Source organism: Rattus rattus, chromosome 10, assembly GCF_011064425.1.
Source record: "Rattus rattus isolate New Zealand chromosome 10, Rrattus_CSIRO_v1, whole genome shotgun sequence".
NCBI classification, from domain to species: Eukaryota; Metazoa; Chordata; class Mammalia; order Rodentia; family Muridae; genus Rattus; species Rattus rattus.
In genome coordinates this window covers 61645175-61664057 of record NC_046163.1, presented here as the reverse complement: position 1 = coordinate 61664057, position 18883 = coordinate 61645175, and the positions used below count along the sequence as shown (strand labels likewise).

General features: G+C 46.3%; 1 protein-coding gene across 1 annotated transcript; it reads right to left on the bottom strand.

Annotated features, from left to right (window-relative positions):
- Window positions 1–703: 703 nt before the first annotated feature.
- Window positions 704–18158, bottom strand: Taf1a (TATA-box binding protein associated factor, RNA polymerase I subunit A). The gene is made up of 11 exons (XM_032914796.1): window positions 18061–18158; window positions 16475–16608; window positions 12789–12958; window positions 11023–11136; window positions 9148–9346; window positions 7133–7263; window positions 5529–5687; window positions 4021–4087; window positions 3281–3404; window positions 1273–1427; window positions 704–822 (listed from the first exon to the last, which is right to left on the bottom strand). Exons 2-11 carry the CDS (start codon window positions 16596–16598, stop codon window positions 704–706), a joined length of 1362 nt encoding a protein of 453 aa, XP_032770687.1. The 5' UTR covers window positions 16599–16608; window positions 18061–18158.
- Window positions 18159–18883: the final 725 nt, after the last annotated feature.

Here is an 18883-nt window from a genome sequence, read left to right as displayed (position 1 = left end):
AAAGGAGTCCTCCTCCCCCTCCTCCTCTTCTTCTTCCCCCTTCCTATCTTTCCTTCCTATCTTCTCTATCCCCTCAACAGAGCCATCAGTAGCTGTGGTGTGGAAGTGAAGCTGGCAGAGGAACAAATGGGAAGGAGGCCGAGTACCACAGGCTCCTGTGACTCCTGGAAGAGTCTGATCTACTGTACACAGTATGGTATCTGGGACGGCACCCAGCAGACCTGTGAGACAACACAGAGGATCCAGGGCCAAGGCAGTGGCTGCTTCTCCAGGTGACCAGCCCCTTCCCTACCGGCTCCTGGTCATACTTGTGCCAAGTCATGTAAACGTGTAGACATATATAAACACATACACAAATAAATAAATGAATGAATAAAAAAACAAACAGTCTGGGCATGGTACCCACAATCATCATCCCAGAGCTAAGAAGAATCCCGGGGACATCCTGGCCAGCCAGCCTAAGAGGTGAGCCCCAGCTCTCAGTGAGAGACCAGTCTCAAAGCAAAGTCCTGCTGACTTCTAGCTTCCATATGCACATGTGCACACAGACACATAAAGTTAAAATACAAACCACTACACTGTAGTGACAACTGTACAATAAGTTCAAGACCTAGGTGTGAACGCCTGGATTTACAATGGACCTAGGTGTGAACGCCTGGATTTACAATGGACCTAGGTGTGAATGCCTGGATTTACAATGGACCTAGGTGTGAATGCCTGGATTTACAATAGTATATTTTTTCACAGACTTCTTCATCCGCTTGATTTTCTTTTTCAAGGTTTCATGATCTTGTTTTAAAATATACCGAAAGTATCTACAACCTAAAAGATGAAACAAGAAAAGGTTTTAATATTTATCAAATTATTAAGAAGACTTCTACATTTACATTTTTTCTTTAGTCCTGGAACTAATGATTCTGAGTGTAGATTGGTTTGTGTCCCGTACACCAATGTGCTTAGGCATCCTGTACAAGCCTCCCCAGTGAAGCCCCACCACTTCACAGGCAGGGCTCCCCCTCAGGTAAAGCAAGCGCTTCAGCTCCACCCCTCTCCTAAGCCTCCTCACGGTGATGTGCACACTACACAGACTCACTTGTTAAAGGAGCCTTCTGAAAGCCACCTGACCTAACTCAGCTCAGGGCTCGCACTCCCGTCCCAGTCACTTCTGAGGCACCTAACCCCTGGGCATCCCAAGGACAGGTGAACGAGGGCCCGCTTTCTAGCCTCAGTTGGCCAAAAGCTACATCCAGATAAACAGAAACAAACCACTACCTTTCCCTAAAAGGATCCCAGCTACAAAAGCCTTTTCACAAGCCAGCTCAGCGTCTGCCTTCCAGTCACTCTTTGCCCAAAAGAAGCTGAAGTGAAAGGCTGGCCACCAGTTTCTCCTGGACTTCCACTCTTCTTCAACCCACTCACGATGGCTTCTGAAAAGGACAGGAGGAAAGGGAAGGTCAGGGAAGCACACAGCTGTGGTCGGAATCTGTACACGAGCAGTGTCTACAGAAGACGATTCCACGCACGGGGGTTGCAGTGGCGTGGGGCCAGCCCATGCTCGCTCTTTTGTGAGTGTCCCATTTCCACCCCTAGCCAACGTGCGGCCACAGAGTGATCAGCAGCAAGGATGCTGAACTAAAATGCAGGGCTGAGATCTCAGATCCTCCGTCTCTATTGCATGATCCCAAGCAAGCTGCTAACCGTTCTGAGCCTCAGTTTCCTGGACAGTGGAAATGGCTATTTCCTGGTGTTTTTGTTAGAAGAGAACTAGTCCAACAGTGCAGCAGATCCCATAAAGCTCCTCACACAGTGTCTGCTGCAGGGTAACTTAGCTACTACTGTACTCACTGAAAAGGCACTTTACATCCGAGATAAAATCATGTGCTACCGAAATGACTACCCCAGCTCAGATGCCAATGTTACAAACACATGAGCTCGCGGCTGCACCAAGCAAACTAAGTGTCCCCCAACAACCTGCGTAAACGTGCACTGGAGGCCTGTGGCCCCCTGTGGTAGAACGTCTAGATTCAGCACGTGAACGGTGCACTTCTTGACCTACAGAACCCGTGCTCCAGTAGGGATTTCAATGGCCCTCGATCTATTCAGTGATTGACACAGAACCTTACACACTGTCGTGGTGTGGATGCACACATCAGATCATTACGATTAGGAGAGGTGCTCTCCTAGACCTAGGGCACTGAGAGCAGAGTCTTTGGGACATTGTAAGCTAGAGCCCTGTGAGAGCCCCGGATAGGACAGCAGTTGTCCCTTTCAGCAGGGAAGCACAGCAGGAGGACACTGGGAACCAAGAAACTGGGCTTCCCCAACACCAAATCTGCTGGCAGCTTCTCCTTGGACTTCTCAGCTACCGCAGCTTTTTAAGAAAAAGACCTGTCTTAGAATTTATTCCTCTGTCTTCAGGGTTGTTGGAACATGGAGCAAGAATGGAGTCATGCGAGGGAATTCTGAGTGCCGTGAGAAATCTCCCAGAAAACAAGTCAAGAGTCTGGCCACCTCAGTTCTTCCGAAATTCAGAACTGTGTCTGGAGTGTGTTGTGTGCCCTTCCGGCTGTAGCAGACAGGAGCGAGTGTTCTTCAGCTGCTATCCTATGCCTCTGAGAAAAAACATGGCACGAGCGTCTTGTCCTCGTGATTGTACACTGTGCTTGGATGACTCTCCTTAACCCTCAGAGTGGAAATTGTCTGATGCTCTCAATAAAGTTGGCTATGGCATGACACTTTAGTCCCCCTTGTTTTAGGCCCTGCTCTCCCAGATTCAGGCTGCCTACTAGAGCAGTAAACACAGGATAAAGTCAGTTCCGAAGCCCACATCAAGTATTCTCAGACACAGAATTTCCTCACCAGTCAAAATGGTATGACATTCAAGGAAAGCTTCATTCCGGGAGGCCTCTCTTCTCACATACAGGATGCACATGAGCAGGGCCACGCCTTTTCTCCTACCCAGAATGTGGTGCTTGCTGACAATATGCACTTCAGATGGGCGTCAGACACTACCTTACCATGCATGCACTTTAAGATGCAGTGTTGATTTTGCTAACATGAAATATATAAATATTAATTTCTGTGTTGGGCTTATAATTGTATTTCCTAGCTTCTGATACACACACACACACAAAAACAAACAAACAAACAAACAAACAAACCTACCTAAAAATCCTTTATAGGAAATTCAAAAACACTAAGTAAAAAACTTTAAAAGCAATAGCTAAAATGTGAGACTATTACTTATGATGAACAGTGATAAATGCCGTTTCTCACGTACTCCATTAACGTCTGCTTCAGATACTTTGCCAAGTATTTCCAAGCCGTTATGTTCTTAGTGCATCCAGCGAAGTCTAGGACTTCAAATAACACGGCCAAGCCCAGTTTCCGGTGTTCTTCTGTCTCTGCAACGGTCACAACAGTCCAGCCTTACAGACAGTACTAGAGAAGTGCACGGAGCTAAGAACACATCAGGTTAATGAAACGCTATGAACTGCAAGCCTTCTGGTTGGGTAACTGTTTAAAACAATCCATGATGCTCACAGTCCTGTGTGAGCTGAAGGTTAATGACGTCAAGACAGCGAGCCTCTTCCAAAGGTTCTACCCTCAATTTAAATACCACCTGCCCTATTTGGTGGTTTGGTAAATACAGGGTGAGACCTACAGATTTTGTAGCAACTGGCTTAAGCAAGCTGTTTCCTTCTAAGACATGTTCTTTACTTTACTGCCCTGAAGCCCTGGAGGGATCAACCATAGGCAGATCATACAAATGAAAGGCATTCATTCCTACTTCCTGGGGCTCTCCACTAGGACAGCAAGCACTTTAAGCCCTGTAAGCTTTCGATGCAGAATCTCCAACAGAGCTACAGGCTCCATAGTCACAACGCAGTCAACCCCGGCACTGCGGGAGCAGGCAGATGCGCATGAATTTAGCTTGTGAAAACAGGTAAGGATGTGGCCTCTAGGTGGTTGATCCTTCATCTAGGCCTACGCATGCAGGAGTATAAAACACAGTTTTACCTGATTTTCTAAGCAGCGTATGGAATTCTAACATTAGTGTGTGGGATGGCACAATCTCATGTAAAATCTGAAAGAGAAGACGGTCTTGTTATTTACATAGTATACAAACTCTAGCTTATTTCCATGTAAAATTCTTAGTGGTTAATGTGTTCTCAGCAAACAAAGAACTTAAAAGGTACTTTGATTTTATCCAATTTCAATCAGAACATGAGAAGGTATTCTCCAAAAAGTTATTTAAGAAAACAAAATCCCAGGAGATGGCTGTGTGAGTGAAGTGCTCACCATGAGCCTGAGGAGCTGAGCTCAGATCCTCAGCTCTACCTCAAGGCCAGGTGTAGCAGCACTGCAGATGCACTGCAAGCCCAGCACTGGGAGAGACAGGAGAATGCTGGAGCTCACTGTCCTGGCAACCTAGTCAGTTGGTGAGCTTTAGGTTCAGTGAGAGACCAGTGAGGTTCAGTGAAAAAAAGGAAGAGGGGCTAGAGATGGCCCAGTGGTCAAGAGCACACGCAGCTCACAGCCATCTGCAACTCCAGTCCCAGGAGGATCCGCCGCCCTTTTCTAACGGCCACAGGCACAGCATGTGATGCAGACACACATGCAGGCAAAACATCCATACACATAAAATAAAAACAAGGTGGAGAACACAAAAAGACACCTAACAGACTCCTGGCCTCCACATATCTGTGTAGGGAGGTTGAAACATGCCCACAAAACACACCTCTGGTCTGGGGACGCTACTCAGGGAATTGTTTGTCTAGCACACGAGAACCTTGGTCTCATCTCTAGAACCCTGGTTCTCTTGGAGTCTCCACACTGGGGTGGCAGAGACATGCGGATCCCTGGGGCTTGCTGACCAGCCAGCCTAGATGACCTGCTGAGTTCCAGTGAGAGAACCTGCCTCAGGAAACAAGACAGGCCAGGCGAGGTGGTGCACACCTTTGATCCAGGCACTCAGGAGTCAGAGGACAGTGAATCTGTTAGTTTAAGGCCAGCCTGGTCTACATAGAGAGTTCTAGGCCAACCAGGGCTAACAACAAGGCTCTGTCTTAAGAAAAAAAATTAAAGAAACAAACAAGGTAGACAACTCTGGAAAAGACTCCTGGGGCTGAGTTCTGCAGGTGGCTCATCCTCCTCCCTCTCCCTCTCCCCCTCTCTCTAAAGTTCATTTATATTCTCCCTCCCTCCCCTCTCACAATTCCTGCTAACAAAAAGCCGGTTTCCCGGAAGACTGAGTACAGACTATTACTTAGCTTACAGGCATCTATTCTGCCTGCTGTACTTCAACATCTTAAAGACTTTGCTTTTAGAAAGAATAGAAGAAGGAATTATTAAGCCAGGTCTAGCGGCCCAGGCCTGTTGTCCCAGAACTCAGGAGGCAGAGATTGGAGAACCAGGAGCTCAAGCCCAGCCCAGGCCAGGCCGTAGACCAAGTGTGAGGCCAGCCTTTCCGCCTCGTCACTGCCCATCTCATGAGAATAAAACCAAACCCTGGGAAATGTCTCTACCTTAAGAACACTTATGAGCTTCGCCCTTGGTGCCTTCTCTCTCTTGAGAAACTCGTATAAGTAGACGTGGGCATTGGGGTTTGACGGGAACTTCTCATCATATGCATAATTGGTGAGCAGCTCTCGGGCTCCATCTTGGTCACCATAGAACTCCAGCATCTGTATAAAATAAAGTACGTCTTACATTAACTCTGTAAAATAACCCCACAGAAAGAAGATATATGCTTAGTGCTGGGAACAGCAACAAAAATAAATAAAAAAAATAACAAAAATCACAAAGGGACAAATAGTATGCAGTGGACAAGAGCAACACCAGTCCTGCTCTTGTAACATCACTACCACTTCCACACGGCCGAGCAAAGGTCCACGTGCAGTCCCTGGAAAATGTACAACCTCAAGGTAAAAACTGTTCCCGCAAGAGCTCCAAGTGCCCAAAGTAGAGAACAGTAACGACCAAGAGAGTGACCCCGCGTCAGTGCCTTTGTAGCTCCACCCTAAGGAGTGCATGAGAATTACAGCCCCTGTCCTGAAGAGGCTCAAGAGGAACTAATCATCCGGACAACACGGTGAGTGCAGAGCCATTGTCTGAGCCCTCAGTCCTCCTGCCGTGATGCCCAGACACTGGGGCAGCTTTGTACTTCCTCCCCATGTGCTGTGAATTAGGGTCTGTCTTGACCGACTTCCCTTCTACACGCCACCATGTCTTTAGCAATTATCCCGACTTTTCCTTATCTTCAGTAACAACAGCACAGACTCAGACTTGCCATTCACGGCTACATCGCTGTGCACTTTACAGGCATCTGGCCATGACAGGTCTGGTACTTACCTTTCTCACATGCCAACAAAAATATAACTGAAACAACTACAAAAAGGACGTGGCCATGTGGTGGTGCCACACGCCTTTAATCCCACCACTTAGGAGGCAGAGGCAGGTGGATCTCTGAATTGGAGGCCAGCCTGGTCTACAGAGCAAGTTGCAGGAAGTCAGGTCAAAAAAAAAAAAGAGGAGGAGGAGGAACAGGAGAAGGAGAGGAAAGGAAAAAGAAGAGGAAGAAAGAAAAGGAGGAGGAAGAATTAGAAAGAGAAGGAAGAGGAGGAGAGGAGGGAGAAGGAAAGGTTTATCTGGATGTAGAGTTCAGAGGGTGAGATCCATCAAGACAGAAGACAGGGCTGAAGTGAACACATTGAGCACCTATGATCACAGGAGGGAAGCAGGACCCACCTTAGTGACCCACCCCTCCAGCTAGGCCTTAGCACATACAGGTTCCACAGTCTCACAAGCTAGTGACCAATCATTCAAGCACGTGAATCTTTATGGGACATTCCACCTTCGACTCAATGTAAGACTACCCTACACAGCATGTTTATAAACAGGCCAACATTCAGACTAAGAAAGAGAAAACTCACTTTCTCTATTAGCCTCCTTCTGACTAAATGACAAAATCAAACTAACACAATCGAGTTTCCTGAGACATAGTTGTACTATGCATGTAGCCCAGGCTAACCTTGAGTTCACATGCCTCGAGTTGGCCTCGAGCTGGCCTCAGGCTACTCCGTCTGGCAGCACAGTGCACCCCCACCCTGGCCTATGAAAAGTGACGTACCTCCACATAGCTCTTCACAAAAGGATCCCAAACCCCAGGGGTTTTAATCAGCGTACAGATGTTTGTAGAAGTCTTGCTGCTCTGGCTGAGCATGTTCCGGGATTTTGCAGTGTAAGCATAATCATCCTCATCTGCTCAAAAGTAAGAGATTCAGAAGTTCACTTCAGAGGGCCCATGAGCAGAGCTCAGGGTTGGTGGGCCACTAGTAAGCTCTGACAAGTTCAAGGAGGACTGGCTGGCGCCCCCTCACAAGGCATTATAACAGCAATTACAGATCACGGCCATGGCTAGCTTAGCAGCTGACGATCAATTAATGTGAGTAATGGAGATCCACCCTCTAAACCAGATCAGTGAGCAGTCACCAAAGAGGCAGTTAAAGACTTGACCAAGTTCAATAACTCTTATGTAATTAAAAACAGTTATCAATCTAGGAATAGAAGGTCAATCTGAATTTTTATTTTTAAAATTTAATTTAAGAAATAGCTGTTGGGTGTGGTGGCAACATGCCTTTAATCCCAGCATTCAGGAGGCAGGGGCAGGGGCAGGGGCAGGGGCAGGGGCAGGGGCAGGGGCAGGGGCAGGGGCAGGGGCAGGGGCAGGGGCAGGGGCAGGTGCAGGTAGACTCTGTGAGTTGGAGACCAGCTGGATCTACAGAGAGAGTTCTGGGACAGCCAGGGTTCTGTTAACTCTGTCTAACAAGCTTGGTGAAATCTGAGAAAATAGCAAGACACTCTTCTCTCTCACAACTTTTCACTACACTAGGTTTTCATCAGGGCAATGAAACAAGAAAATTCAATGACTCCTATACTGAAAAGGAAGTAAATTTATCTCTGTGCAGATGATGTGATCCTGGCACATAGAAAATCTAAAAACAAACAAACAAAATCCATGAAAAACTCCTAAGAGCTGGGGGTTGGAGATGGCTCCGTGGTTAAGAGCACTGACTGCTCTTCCAGTGGACCAGGGCTTGACTCTCAGCATCCATCTGTTTCTCACAACCACGTATGTGTCCGGTCCCAGGGAACCTGATGCTACCTTCTGACCTCAGCAAGCACCAGGCATGCATGTGGTGCACAGACATATGCAGATACTACACATAAAATTAATTTTAAAAAACTTTATAAACTTAGAAATAAGAGCAGAAAAAAAGCAGACTAATCCTGGGGGGGGGGATGTAAAAATGTTGTAAGGAAAACAGAAAGCAGATCCCTGGCATCACTCAGGTATAAGGAGGAGGTCACCAATCACCAAGCTCTCAGAGCAGACAGAAACAGGCGCAGCTGTGCAGGTGCAGGTCCTCAGCCGCACCTGCTGGAGGGTGGTACAGAAACGCAGCTAGTGTTTTCACCTCTGTGAATGACGAGGGTGGTGCTTTGGAGGTGTTTTGTTTTGTCTGGTTTGCGGGTGAGGGGATCCTGGCTGTCCTGGAGACCAGGCTGTCCTGAGATTCAGTGATCCATCTGCCTCTGCCTCCAGAGGGCTGGGATTAAAGGCATGAGCACCATCTTACCCATGGTTACTCGTGACAGAATTACATTAAAACAGCAATGACTGTAAAATAGTCACCACTGAAGCCACCTATCCCATGGGCAGGAATGGCTGTGGGGGTTCTGTTTTCTTCACTGAAGACACTTGGGATTAGGTGTCTGAAAGTCCACCCATCACCAGAAGCACAATGTCACTACAGAACAAACCATGAACTGCATGAAAACATGTGGGACATTATCCACCATGAGCGTGGTAAGCACCGCCGCGCAGCCGCCAAGTACCTTGCCTGAGTTCTAGTACCACATGGAAGAGGTGAAGAAGACGCTAACTCACTCGGGTTACACCAGCGTGTGTGCTTGCGTGCTTCCTTGCTTGAGACAGGATCTTATAAAGAAGCCGGCCTGACCTCAAACTCAAGATAGGCTCAGCGCCCCCCACCCGCAGAGCATGGATGAGCTCAGCAGTCCGTGTGGTCCACACTGCCCGGCTGTCCCTTCGTCTTCCGAAAGCTGAGCTTGCTGACTCACCGAGCTCTGACAACTCCGTCTTCTTCTTGGACCAAGTGTAGTACTGTAAAAGCCCTTTGTAGGCCTGAACAAGGTTAATTAACACTTCCTGAGAAGACGACTTTTCACCGTATCTCCATGTCTCTGCCTCACTTAGATTTCTGATTGCTTCCTCAAGCATCCCATGATGTAAAAGATACAACGCGTGTTGTAAGGAGATCTGCACCAGTAAGAAAAACTCACTGTCACTGATGTCATTACAGAACTATTAGGAAACTCAGGAAAGAGATCACATATGCTGGCCTAGAGCCTTCATGTAGGACCGAAGGCTCAGCGGGGCGGTGCACGCCTTTAATTCCAGCGCTCAGGAAGAGCAAGGCAGGTGGATCTGAGTCTGAAGTCATCCTGGTCGTCTACAGAGCAAGTTCCAGGACAGGCATGGCTACACAGTAAGACCAAAAAACCAAAACCCAAGAACCTCTGTCATGTACATTTTTTAGTTAAGCAAAGAAAGGTGTGTGAAACAACTACACTGTGCACTGGACATAAAATGACGCACTACAGAGCACAGTGCAGCAGCGAGAAACCCGGCCCAAAGCCACATCACAAGCTTGAACTGGTCAATCACTCAGTGCTTCCCTTTCACCCCTCACAGGAGACGGGGGCAGGGTAAATAACAAACTTTCTATACACCTAATGCCGGTTGGTGCACAGTGGACCAGTCCAACAACTTCACATACCCTGAATCCACTCAAGCACCCTGCCGAGGAGTGCTGAAGAATGGATTTAGCTCAGGCAGGAAAGAGAATCCCTGAAACAGAAGCAAAAATAACCACAGAGCTGGGCCTAGTGAACTCATCTGTAACCCAGCACAGGAAGGCTGAGGTAGGACTGTGGGTTTGAAGCTAACCTGGACTACATAGCAAGGCCAGTGGGCCTTAAGTGGCTTAAGTGGGTAATCTATGCTGAGAAACTTAAAGCATGAGGGCCAGAGTCTAGATCCCCAGCACCCACAGAACAAGTTGGGTGCACATGGGGTAAACACAGGACCCCAGAGCAAAGTGGCTAGCCAGATTGTATACACAAAACCAGTCAAAAACCAGTCAGCTCTGGTCAGCAAGAAACTTGCCTCAGTAGTAGGGTGGAGGATGATCAAGATCCCTAATGTCAACCTCAGACCTCCAGACTTACACACACACATGAGCACACACGCACACACACAAACCAGAAAGCCAAACAAGTAAAAACAAAACCAAGAACCAGGAATGCAAATGTTGAGTTTTGCAGGCCATATGCTTTCTGCCCCGTTTACTCAACTTGTGGCCAAGCTCTTACACAGCTTTAAAGTCTTGCGGAAAAAACCAATAGATTATTTATAAAATCACAAAAGAACAGTGCTTTTTAGTTATGAGAATATACAGAGACGGGGCTACAATACTGTGCAATGTTCTCACTCCCTTTGGCAAAAAACTATTATTAAAAGAATTCAGACACAGTTCTATACAAACATCTGGAACGTTACAACACTTGAACATGTGGGAGTTCCTAACTTGTTCCACAGGGTTTGTTTTGTTTTTTGTTTTTTCAAAAATGCCAGCTCGGCTCAAGTAACTTCACAATTGTGAGGATCTGGGCTGTGCACAAAGTGAAGCCTCAGATCTGACAGTCAGAGCCAGACTGATGGCTCTGGTCAAACCTCCCGGAAGATGGTTAGATCCGAGGGTGAGCAGTCCATACAGCAGCGTGCTCCCCTCTCTCCTCTGCCAGCAGCTCTCATCGATTTCCAGTGAAGTCTGCCTTAGCGCCGACACCTGTGACAGTCTGCCTTAGCGTTGATACAAGCAATTAAACACAAGCACATACTGAAAATCTACATTTACAAGTCTACATTCTTACCTTTAAATAATTCAAGACACCAATATTTTTCATCCGGTCAGCGAAGCTACTAAAAGTCTCCACGTTGCTTTTGGGGTGGTAAAATAGAATTTCACTTCCAAGCTTCCAAATGATCTATCAAAACAGAAACAGCAAAGTAGTAAATCCTTACCTAATCCAGTTTCTCCCTACAACATTTTGTTTTCCCTGATTGTAATATAAAAAGCAACTTATAACTACTCTCCATGGAAACCAGCAAGAGGCTCACGCTGTCAGTGGCAGGCAGGAAGCGGAGAGCAGACTAGAAATGATGTGATGACTCTAACTCTGAAAGCCTCTGGTGACAGGCATGCTTCTTCCTCCTAAACTTCCCACCAGTGCCCGCAAGGGGAACCAGTATTCAATGCCAGAGCCTACAGGACATCCTCATTCAAACCACTACACCACTTCTAGACCATGTCCCAATAGTCATGCCACTGTTAAATCAGTGCTAAAAGGGATGACTCAGAGAATGGTTCCTCCAGTGCTGGCTCCCGGCATCACCTCACCCTGATGGAAACACAGAGGCAGACATGCCCGCATCCCTGAAATCCATCCACACTAAGTATACACGCTGTGCATGTAGGATGTCCATGTAAGGATATCAGAAAAGACAAATTTTAATAATGTATTGTTCTCAGACGACATTTTGGTGACAGAACTTGAGCTCTGCTTTCTTAAGGGAGCAAATATCTACTTTTTCAACTTAAGTAAATTAATAAAATTAAGTGTCTGAAAGAAAGAAAGAAAGAAAGAAAGAAAGAAAGAAAGAAAGGAAGGAAGGAAGGAAGGAAGGAAGGAAGAAAGAAAGAAAGGAAGAAAGAAAGAAAGAAAGAAAGAGAAAAGCAAAGCTTGCCTCTGCCCCCCTGCAGGGGCTAAGTGTGCATCCCACACCTGGCTTTTTATGTAACAGGACATCAGGGGCGCTGCTCAGAAAGTAGGGATGGGTAAGTTGTTTAAAGGGGCCTTGAATGAGGGCAGTAATGGCTAAGAAAGACCCTCCAAGTAGAGGAAGTGAAAGGAAAGGAGTGAGCCTGACTGCTCCATTAAAAGAGGGCAATGAGGCTAACACCCATCCAAGTTAAAGAGATGGGGTCAGAGGCACATCGGGAAGGAAGTGCATGTGGGAGGACTGTGGCTGCTGCTGCTCTAGTGAGAGGGGAAGCCATTGCTGTTCTCGAGAGGAGAGGAGCATAATGAGTCAACAGAGACATGTGAATCTTGACAAGAAGAGACACGACTTCACAACTTCAAGTATCAAACAAAAGAAAAAAGAGACAGGTATGGCTGGCTTGATCATGCCTCCCCAGCCTCAGGAGGCTGACAGAGGACTGCTGGGAACCTGAGTCCAAGGCCAGCATGGTATCCGGGCTGTCTCAGATGATGATGATGCCAATAAGAATGCAGAGAAATCAGAACATTAAATATAGCCAGTTGAAATATAAAATGGCAAAGCCACTTTGGTAAAAAAAAGTTTGGGAGAATGTTATTAGACTAAAAATATAATCTACACTATAATTCCACTCCTCAGTATTTATCAAAGAGAAATTAAAGAAAGCACCACGTGATGCCACATACATGACCGTCCGGGAACCCACTGAGGACTGCATGTATGATATGTGGTGGTCCATACAATGGAAACTGACAACAAAGGAACAGGCTAAGCCAGGCTTGCTGGTACAACCCTAATGTGTAGGAAGCTGAGGCAGGAGGAGCAAAGGCTGCCGAGCGTGGACGGTGTTGTGCACCTCAGGGGCAGCCTGTTTCCTGTAGGTGTCTGAGTCTTCCAGGGTCTGCAGGTAACTGTGCATGTACTCCGCAGCTCGACGCCACTGGTGCTTCAGCAGGGCTTCTTGGAGGAAGCTTAGACAAGCATTTGTCGTCTGAGCAAAATCCTTCCTCTTCTTCCCTCCAGTCACTGTAGCAATAAACACAAGGAGTCCCACTCAGAGATCAACAAACACAAGGTTTAACAAAGGCAGTGTCCTACTGACCTAGCCTACCCCAGTACCAGGCCCACTGACTTAAAACAATCCCTGCCACATGGTGTTTTAGGCCTCCCAACCCACAACAGAATGGTCTCAGACAAGCAGCCACCGCTGCTATATATTGGGTCTTCCCATAGTCTTGAAAGTAGCCCATGTAGAAGGGCAAAGGAGAATTAAAAACCAAACTGCCCATGCAGACACATGAGTGCCATCTGAGTGCTACAGAGGCTGGCAGGACCTGGAGTCCAAAGACAGCATAGACGATATAAGGAGAGTCTGCATAAAAACAAACAAATGAGACAGCTTACATATGAGATGTGCTACCAGTGATTCATAAATAACTTGGATAGAGCCTCCAAGGAAACAGGCCTCAGGACTTAAAATGGGTAAAAGTTACCAATGCTATCCTAGTGAAATACGGTCTTTATTACCTACTAGTGTTCTGAAAACCCCAAGAGAAACTTTTTTTTAGAGGATCAAGTTTCCAGTAACTCAGTGTCAGTCAAGCATCAAGACTAGAAAAACTGTATGCCTGGCACCTGTTAGGTCTGTAAGGCACTGACATTCTGCATGGGAAGGGCACTTGGGCTTCGTCACACTGTCACACTGTAACACTGTCACACTGTAAAGGAGACGGGTTTATTGGTGCTCCTTTTCCCTTCTGACTCGTCCTATTCAGCCAGCAGTCTTTTCTCTTTTCTTTTTCTGTTTTTGTTTTATTCCTTGTTTCCTAGTAGTCACAAGGCCCAGGCTGACCTCAAGCTCACTCTGCAGGAAAGTATGTCTTGGGAATCTTTCTGCCTTGTCTCAACAATCCTGGGATTACAAGTGTGCCTGGCCATCCCTAGCTCTGGGCTCTAGTCTTTCAGATAGACACTCTTATTTATGCTCAGGTTAAGATCGTACTCTTAAGAGGGCCTGAGAATTCAGTTCCCAGCAGACCAGGAACTCTAACACCCTCTTCTGGCCTTTGTGGGCACCACATCCATATCCATGGTACACACACATATAAATGTGCATACACATGAAAACCAAGTCTAACACACACACGCACGCACGCACGCACGCACGGGCGTGCACACGAACACAGTGACAGCCAGGACAGAGCTGTGGCTCAGTGGCAGCACAAGTTACTCCAAGGCTCTGGATTTGCCCCCCAGCAGGCCCTAAACAAACAAAACGAGCACAGTCAATGTGCACGTCCATATCTGTATGCACTCCTTGCTAAAACTGACCTTCCAGAGCGCTGTGCCCGTGCTTGCGGCCTTACATGATACCTGCAGGGAAAGATCGAGCCAGCAGAGTGAATGACTGTAACACTGCCCTTTGCAAGTCAGATGATTTTCAAAATCTGTGTCAGAACTGCAGAGACACGGGCAACTTTTTTTGTTTGTTTTTGTTTTTTCTGGAACTCAGAGATTTGATAGCCTCTATCTCCCAAGAGGTAAGGCATGTCACCATGCCTGGCTTCACTTTAGTTTTATTTTTTGTTTTTTATTCCGAGACAGAGTTTCTCAGTATAGCCCTGGATATCCTGGAATTCATTTTGAAGGCCAGGCTAACCTCTCAAACTCACAGAGATCCACCTGCCTCTGCCTCCCAAGTGCTGGGATTAAAGGCTTTCGCCAATATTGCCCAGAAACACTGGTAACTTTTAAGAACTCTTCATGTAACTTCAGAAATACTGGTTAAACTTTTACCACCATTCACTTCCTCATGTGACCCCAAACTTCTTAGAGAAATTGAAACAGACATAATAGAATTGATGTTAAGTCTTTCTTCCAGAGAAATAAAATTACAGAACAGTCAAACTGTGTGGTGTACACCTGTAATCCCATCATGGCTGGAGAACTGAGTTACGGTCATGTCCCATTTCAAAACAAACTTTAATACTTACAATGTACAAGATATTAAAAGTATATATGCAGTGATATACACTTACTCAAAAAGGTTTACTCTAAACCTTCTATCTAGCTGAGAGTGGTGGCGCAGGCCTTTGATCTCAGTGCTCAGGAGACAGAAGCAGGTGAGTTCAAGGCCGGCCTCCTCTACAAAGTGAGTTTCAGGACAGCCTGGGGTACAAGAAGAAATATTGCCCTGAAAAACCAAATTAATTATTAATCAATCAATCAATAAAAGCTTCCATCTATTAAAAGCCCTTTTCTCAATTTTTGAAAGCTGGTAACAGAATATGCTACATTTCTATATGATTAAGACTTTACTGGATCTATTTTAAAACTAACAACTTTGGGGTTGGGGATTTAGCTCAGTGGTAGAGCGCTTGCCTAGCAAGCGCAAGGCCCTGGGTTCGATCCCCAGCTCCAAAAAAAAAGAAAAAAGAAAAAAAAAACCCAAAAACCTAACTTCATTTTAAAAATCCATCATGTGGTGAAAATTTTATCATTTGCAACTATTAAACTTAACAATTTATATAACACCTTAAAACTGCCAAGACGATTTGATGAGTACTGTGAGACTCTGCACAGGGGACATATAAAGGGAACCATGATGAAGACTACAGCCCCTCATCTGGGCATGGTGACTCATCTGTCACTCCAGCAATCACAAGACGAAAGCAGGAGGACAGCTGCAGATCTGAGGCCAACCTGGTCAGGGTAGCAGGTTCCAGGCTTGTCAGGGCTGGTCATCCTGACTTGATGGGGCTGTGGGCGGGAAGGAGTCTGCAGCACAGACTGGGTACTTCCTGGACCATTTAAAGCAAGCTCTAATCCCCCGGGATCCTCACTCAGCCTTCTTGCTCACGTGCTCCCAGCAGGACTGGAATTACCTGAAAGCTAATTAGAAATGAAGACCACTTTGCTTCAGCTGGCTCCCTGAAGCAGACTCTGCAATTAACCAGAGCTCCACAAGCTGCTCAGACCACCAACGATCCCAGGCAACCAGCCCAGAAACTGGCAAAATGTCTGCTCAAATAAATAGCCTTTGTTGGCCTAATGGAAGACTACCCTCCTCTTCCTCCTCCTCCTTCTCCTCCTTCTCCTCCTCCTCCTCCTCCTTCTCCTCTTCCTCTTCTTCTTCCTCCTCCTCCTCTTCTTCCTCTTCCTCTTTTTCCTCCTCCTCATCATCATCTCTTATAATTTTCTTTTTGTTGACAGCTGTATGAAAGAAAAGGAAAAGCCTCCTATCTGATCTCAAAAGATAAACAGACATCAAGGTTCACACTTGTAATCCCAGTGCTTTGAGGCTGAGGCAAGAGACCAACCATGAGTTCTAAACCAGCCTGAACTACATAAGTGAGTCCAAGGCAAACCAGAGACAAAGAGCAAGACCCTGTTTCAACAACAACAAATTAAGATAAAATAATAAAATAAGATGAAAAGGGGAATAAAGGGAAGAAGGAACTGGCTTGGGTAGTCCTTCTGCGCCTGTGTTCACCCCTGGCACTTCATGGTGGTAAAGTGAAAGGTTTCAATGTTGTGACTTACCCACTGCTTCTATATGCTTCTGAAGCCATGGGAAATGCATTCTTGTATTAGAGAACTCTGACGTTTCTGGGTTATCCTCAGCCCCAGCAAGCTTTGTCAATTCTTCACTGAAGTCACTCATCATCTATTCCAAACTGAGAGTATCAGTTAGTTTCAGGGTGCTAATCCACAGGCAGCTGAACTGTACAGAAAGCTAGACTTTTCGTCTAATAAGTGTCATTTGAGTAGTAACTCATTGTACCTGTCAGGTGTCTTGCTTTTTTAAGTATGCATTGAATCTACTATGTCAGAAACAGCTGACACTAAAGTTCCAGTCAAGAGCACTTGCTGTTCCTCAAGAGGACCTGGGTTGGGTTCCCAGCACCCATATAGCAGTTCAGAGCTTTCTGGAACCCCACTTCCAGGGCAACCAACAACCTCCTCAACAGGCATAGAGTAGTGTGCAGATACGAGGCAAATGCTCACACACAGAAGATAAAATAAAAATCGTTTTAAAACCCATTTTAAAAAAGGATACCTTACCATACAGCTATGTATCAAGTGCATACAAAAACGACACATCCTTAATTGCAAAGTAAAAAGTTCAAGCCACAGAAACAAACTGAAGAATGCACGCAACAGCTCAGTGCAATAATAGCAGTAGCTAGGATTTATCGGAACTTAACCACATAACTAGCCCGTGCGTTATCTAACTTAACCACAGCAGCAACCTTATTTCCTTCCACGTTAGGACTGGGAAAAGGTGAAGACAAGAATCTGGGAAATGCAGAGTACAGGCAGACTAGCCGGTATGAAAAATTGCAAGGGGGTGGGCGGGGGGGGGCACCGCAAAGAAATGACTCTACAAAAGCAGCCATATGCCATTGGGCTTGGGTTTAGCTGTCAAAATGCTCAAGACCCTTGTCCTGCGTATCTATCAAATACTGAAGCTTCTGTTACTACAAATTCCACCAATGTCCCTCCTTTCTACAATCCTACAACGTTATCCTAGTTCGGTACAGCCTCAGCTTTTTTGTTTTGTTTTGTTTTCCGCAGTTCTGGAGATCGAACCTGGAGCCTGCTCACAAAAGATATCTCCCTCCTCCTCCCTCTCTCTCTCTCTCTCCTCTCTCTCTCTCTCTCTCTCTCTCAATATTACACTTTTATTGTTAGGGGAAGGCACCGCGCAAGCGTGGAGGTCAGAGACTAAATTAGAGGGGTCCTTCCACAAGTTAGATCCGGGGATCGAACTCACCCGGCTTGACAGTAGTCACCATTAACTGCTGAGCCATCGCCCAAGACTTGGTCAGCCTCAAATTTTGTTTCTCAGCCTTAAAATTAGATTAAGTTTTTTTAAAAAAAAAACGTTCCGCGAAAAAAGCTTGAAATAACACCTGAATTAGAAATCGACGCACCGCATACGGTAAGGAGACTTAAAGCGAATCTTTCCTTGGCCCTCAAAGATTCAAACTGGCTAGGTGGAGGTTGGCGTGGTGGTGGTTGCCACGGTAACCAAGTTAGCAGTCCTAGTAACTAATGGTCTCAGAAGCCAAGAGCACGGAAAGTTAAGAGGAAACCGCAGAAGAAACAAAAGGGGGCTCACACACCTTTTCCGGTTTCACTGAAAGCGCAGGGCACACGGACGCCGCAAACGGCCAAACCCAAGCTCCAGAGACGCGGGTCTCCACGTTGTTCACTGTCAGGGAAACCCTCTCCGGAAGCAGTTACCGAGAGCTTCCTGTGAGCCTAGGCGAAACCAACCTGGAGCACATTCGAGTCGCGCGCATGCGTGACCACGCCCCTACGTGAGCGTGGCCTGTGGGAAAGCTGCAGAACCTATCCAGCTCTGAAGAGCTTCCGGACGAGACCCGGAAGTGGATGTTGACTTCCGCCGTCTCCTTTAGTTTGGCCCAGATTTACAACTTAGACTAAGCCTTAACGAACTTGGAAGATTTCTATCGCAAAGTCGAGTGTGAACAGGGGACGCATAGCCGATTCCAGTTACTGCTATGAAAATTATTTTTATTACAACTTTTAGCATCTGATTTAAGTGACTTGGCGCCTCACAGTTTGAACAAGAATCCATTTTTCCTTTTTCGACGTGGATGGTTGTAGGGATCGGCCTGGACCCCACTTTCATGAGAAATATTAACAACCTTGTGTTAATTCTGGAGGTGGATGGTGGAATTGTTAAGCACTTTGGAAAGGGGTTGCGGGTAAGTGAAGATGACCATAGAGAATGGCGGAAGGTGTATGGGAAAACACTATTCGAAGGACTATCCGTTAAATGGATAGACTGGCACCAGTAATGTGAACGGCATTAATGAGTAAAAGCCAGGAAGAAAAGAAAAATGTTCTTCGTACTGAAGGCTGCATATAATATGCCATGGTCTCCTCTGAAACTCTGAATTTACTGTTCGAGACTAGAAT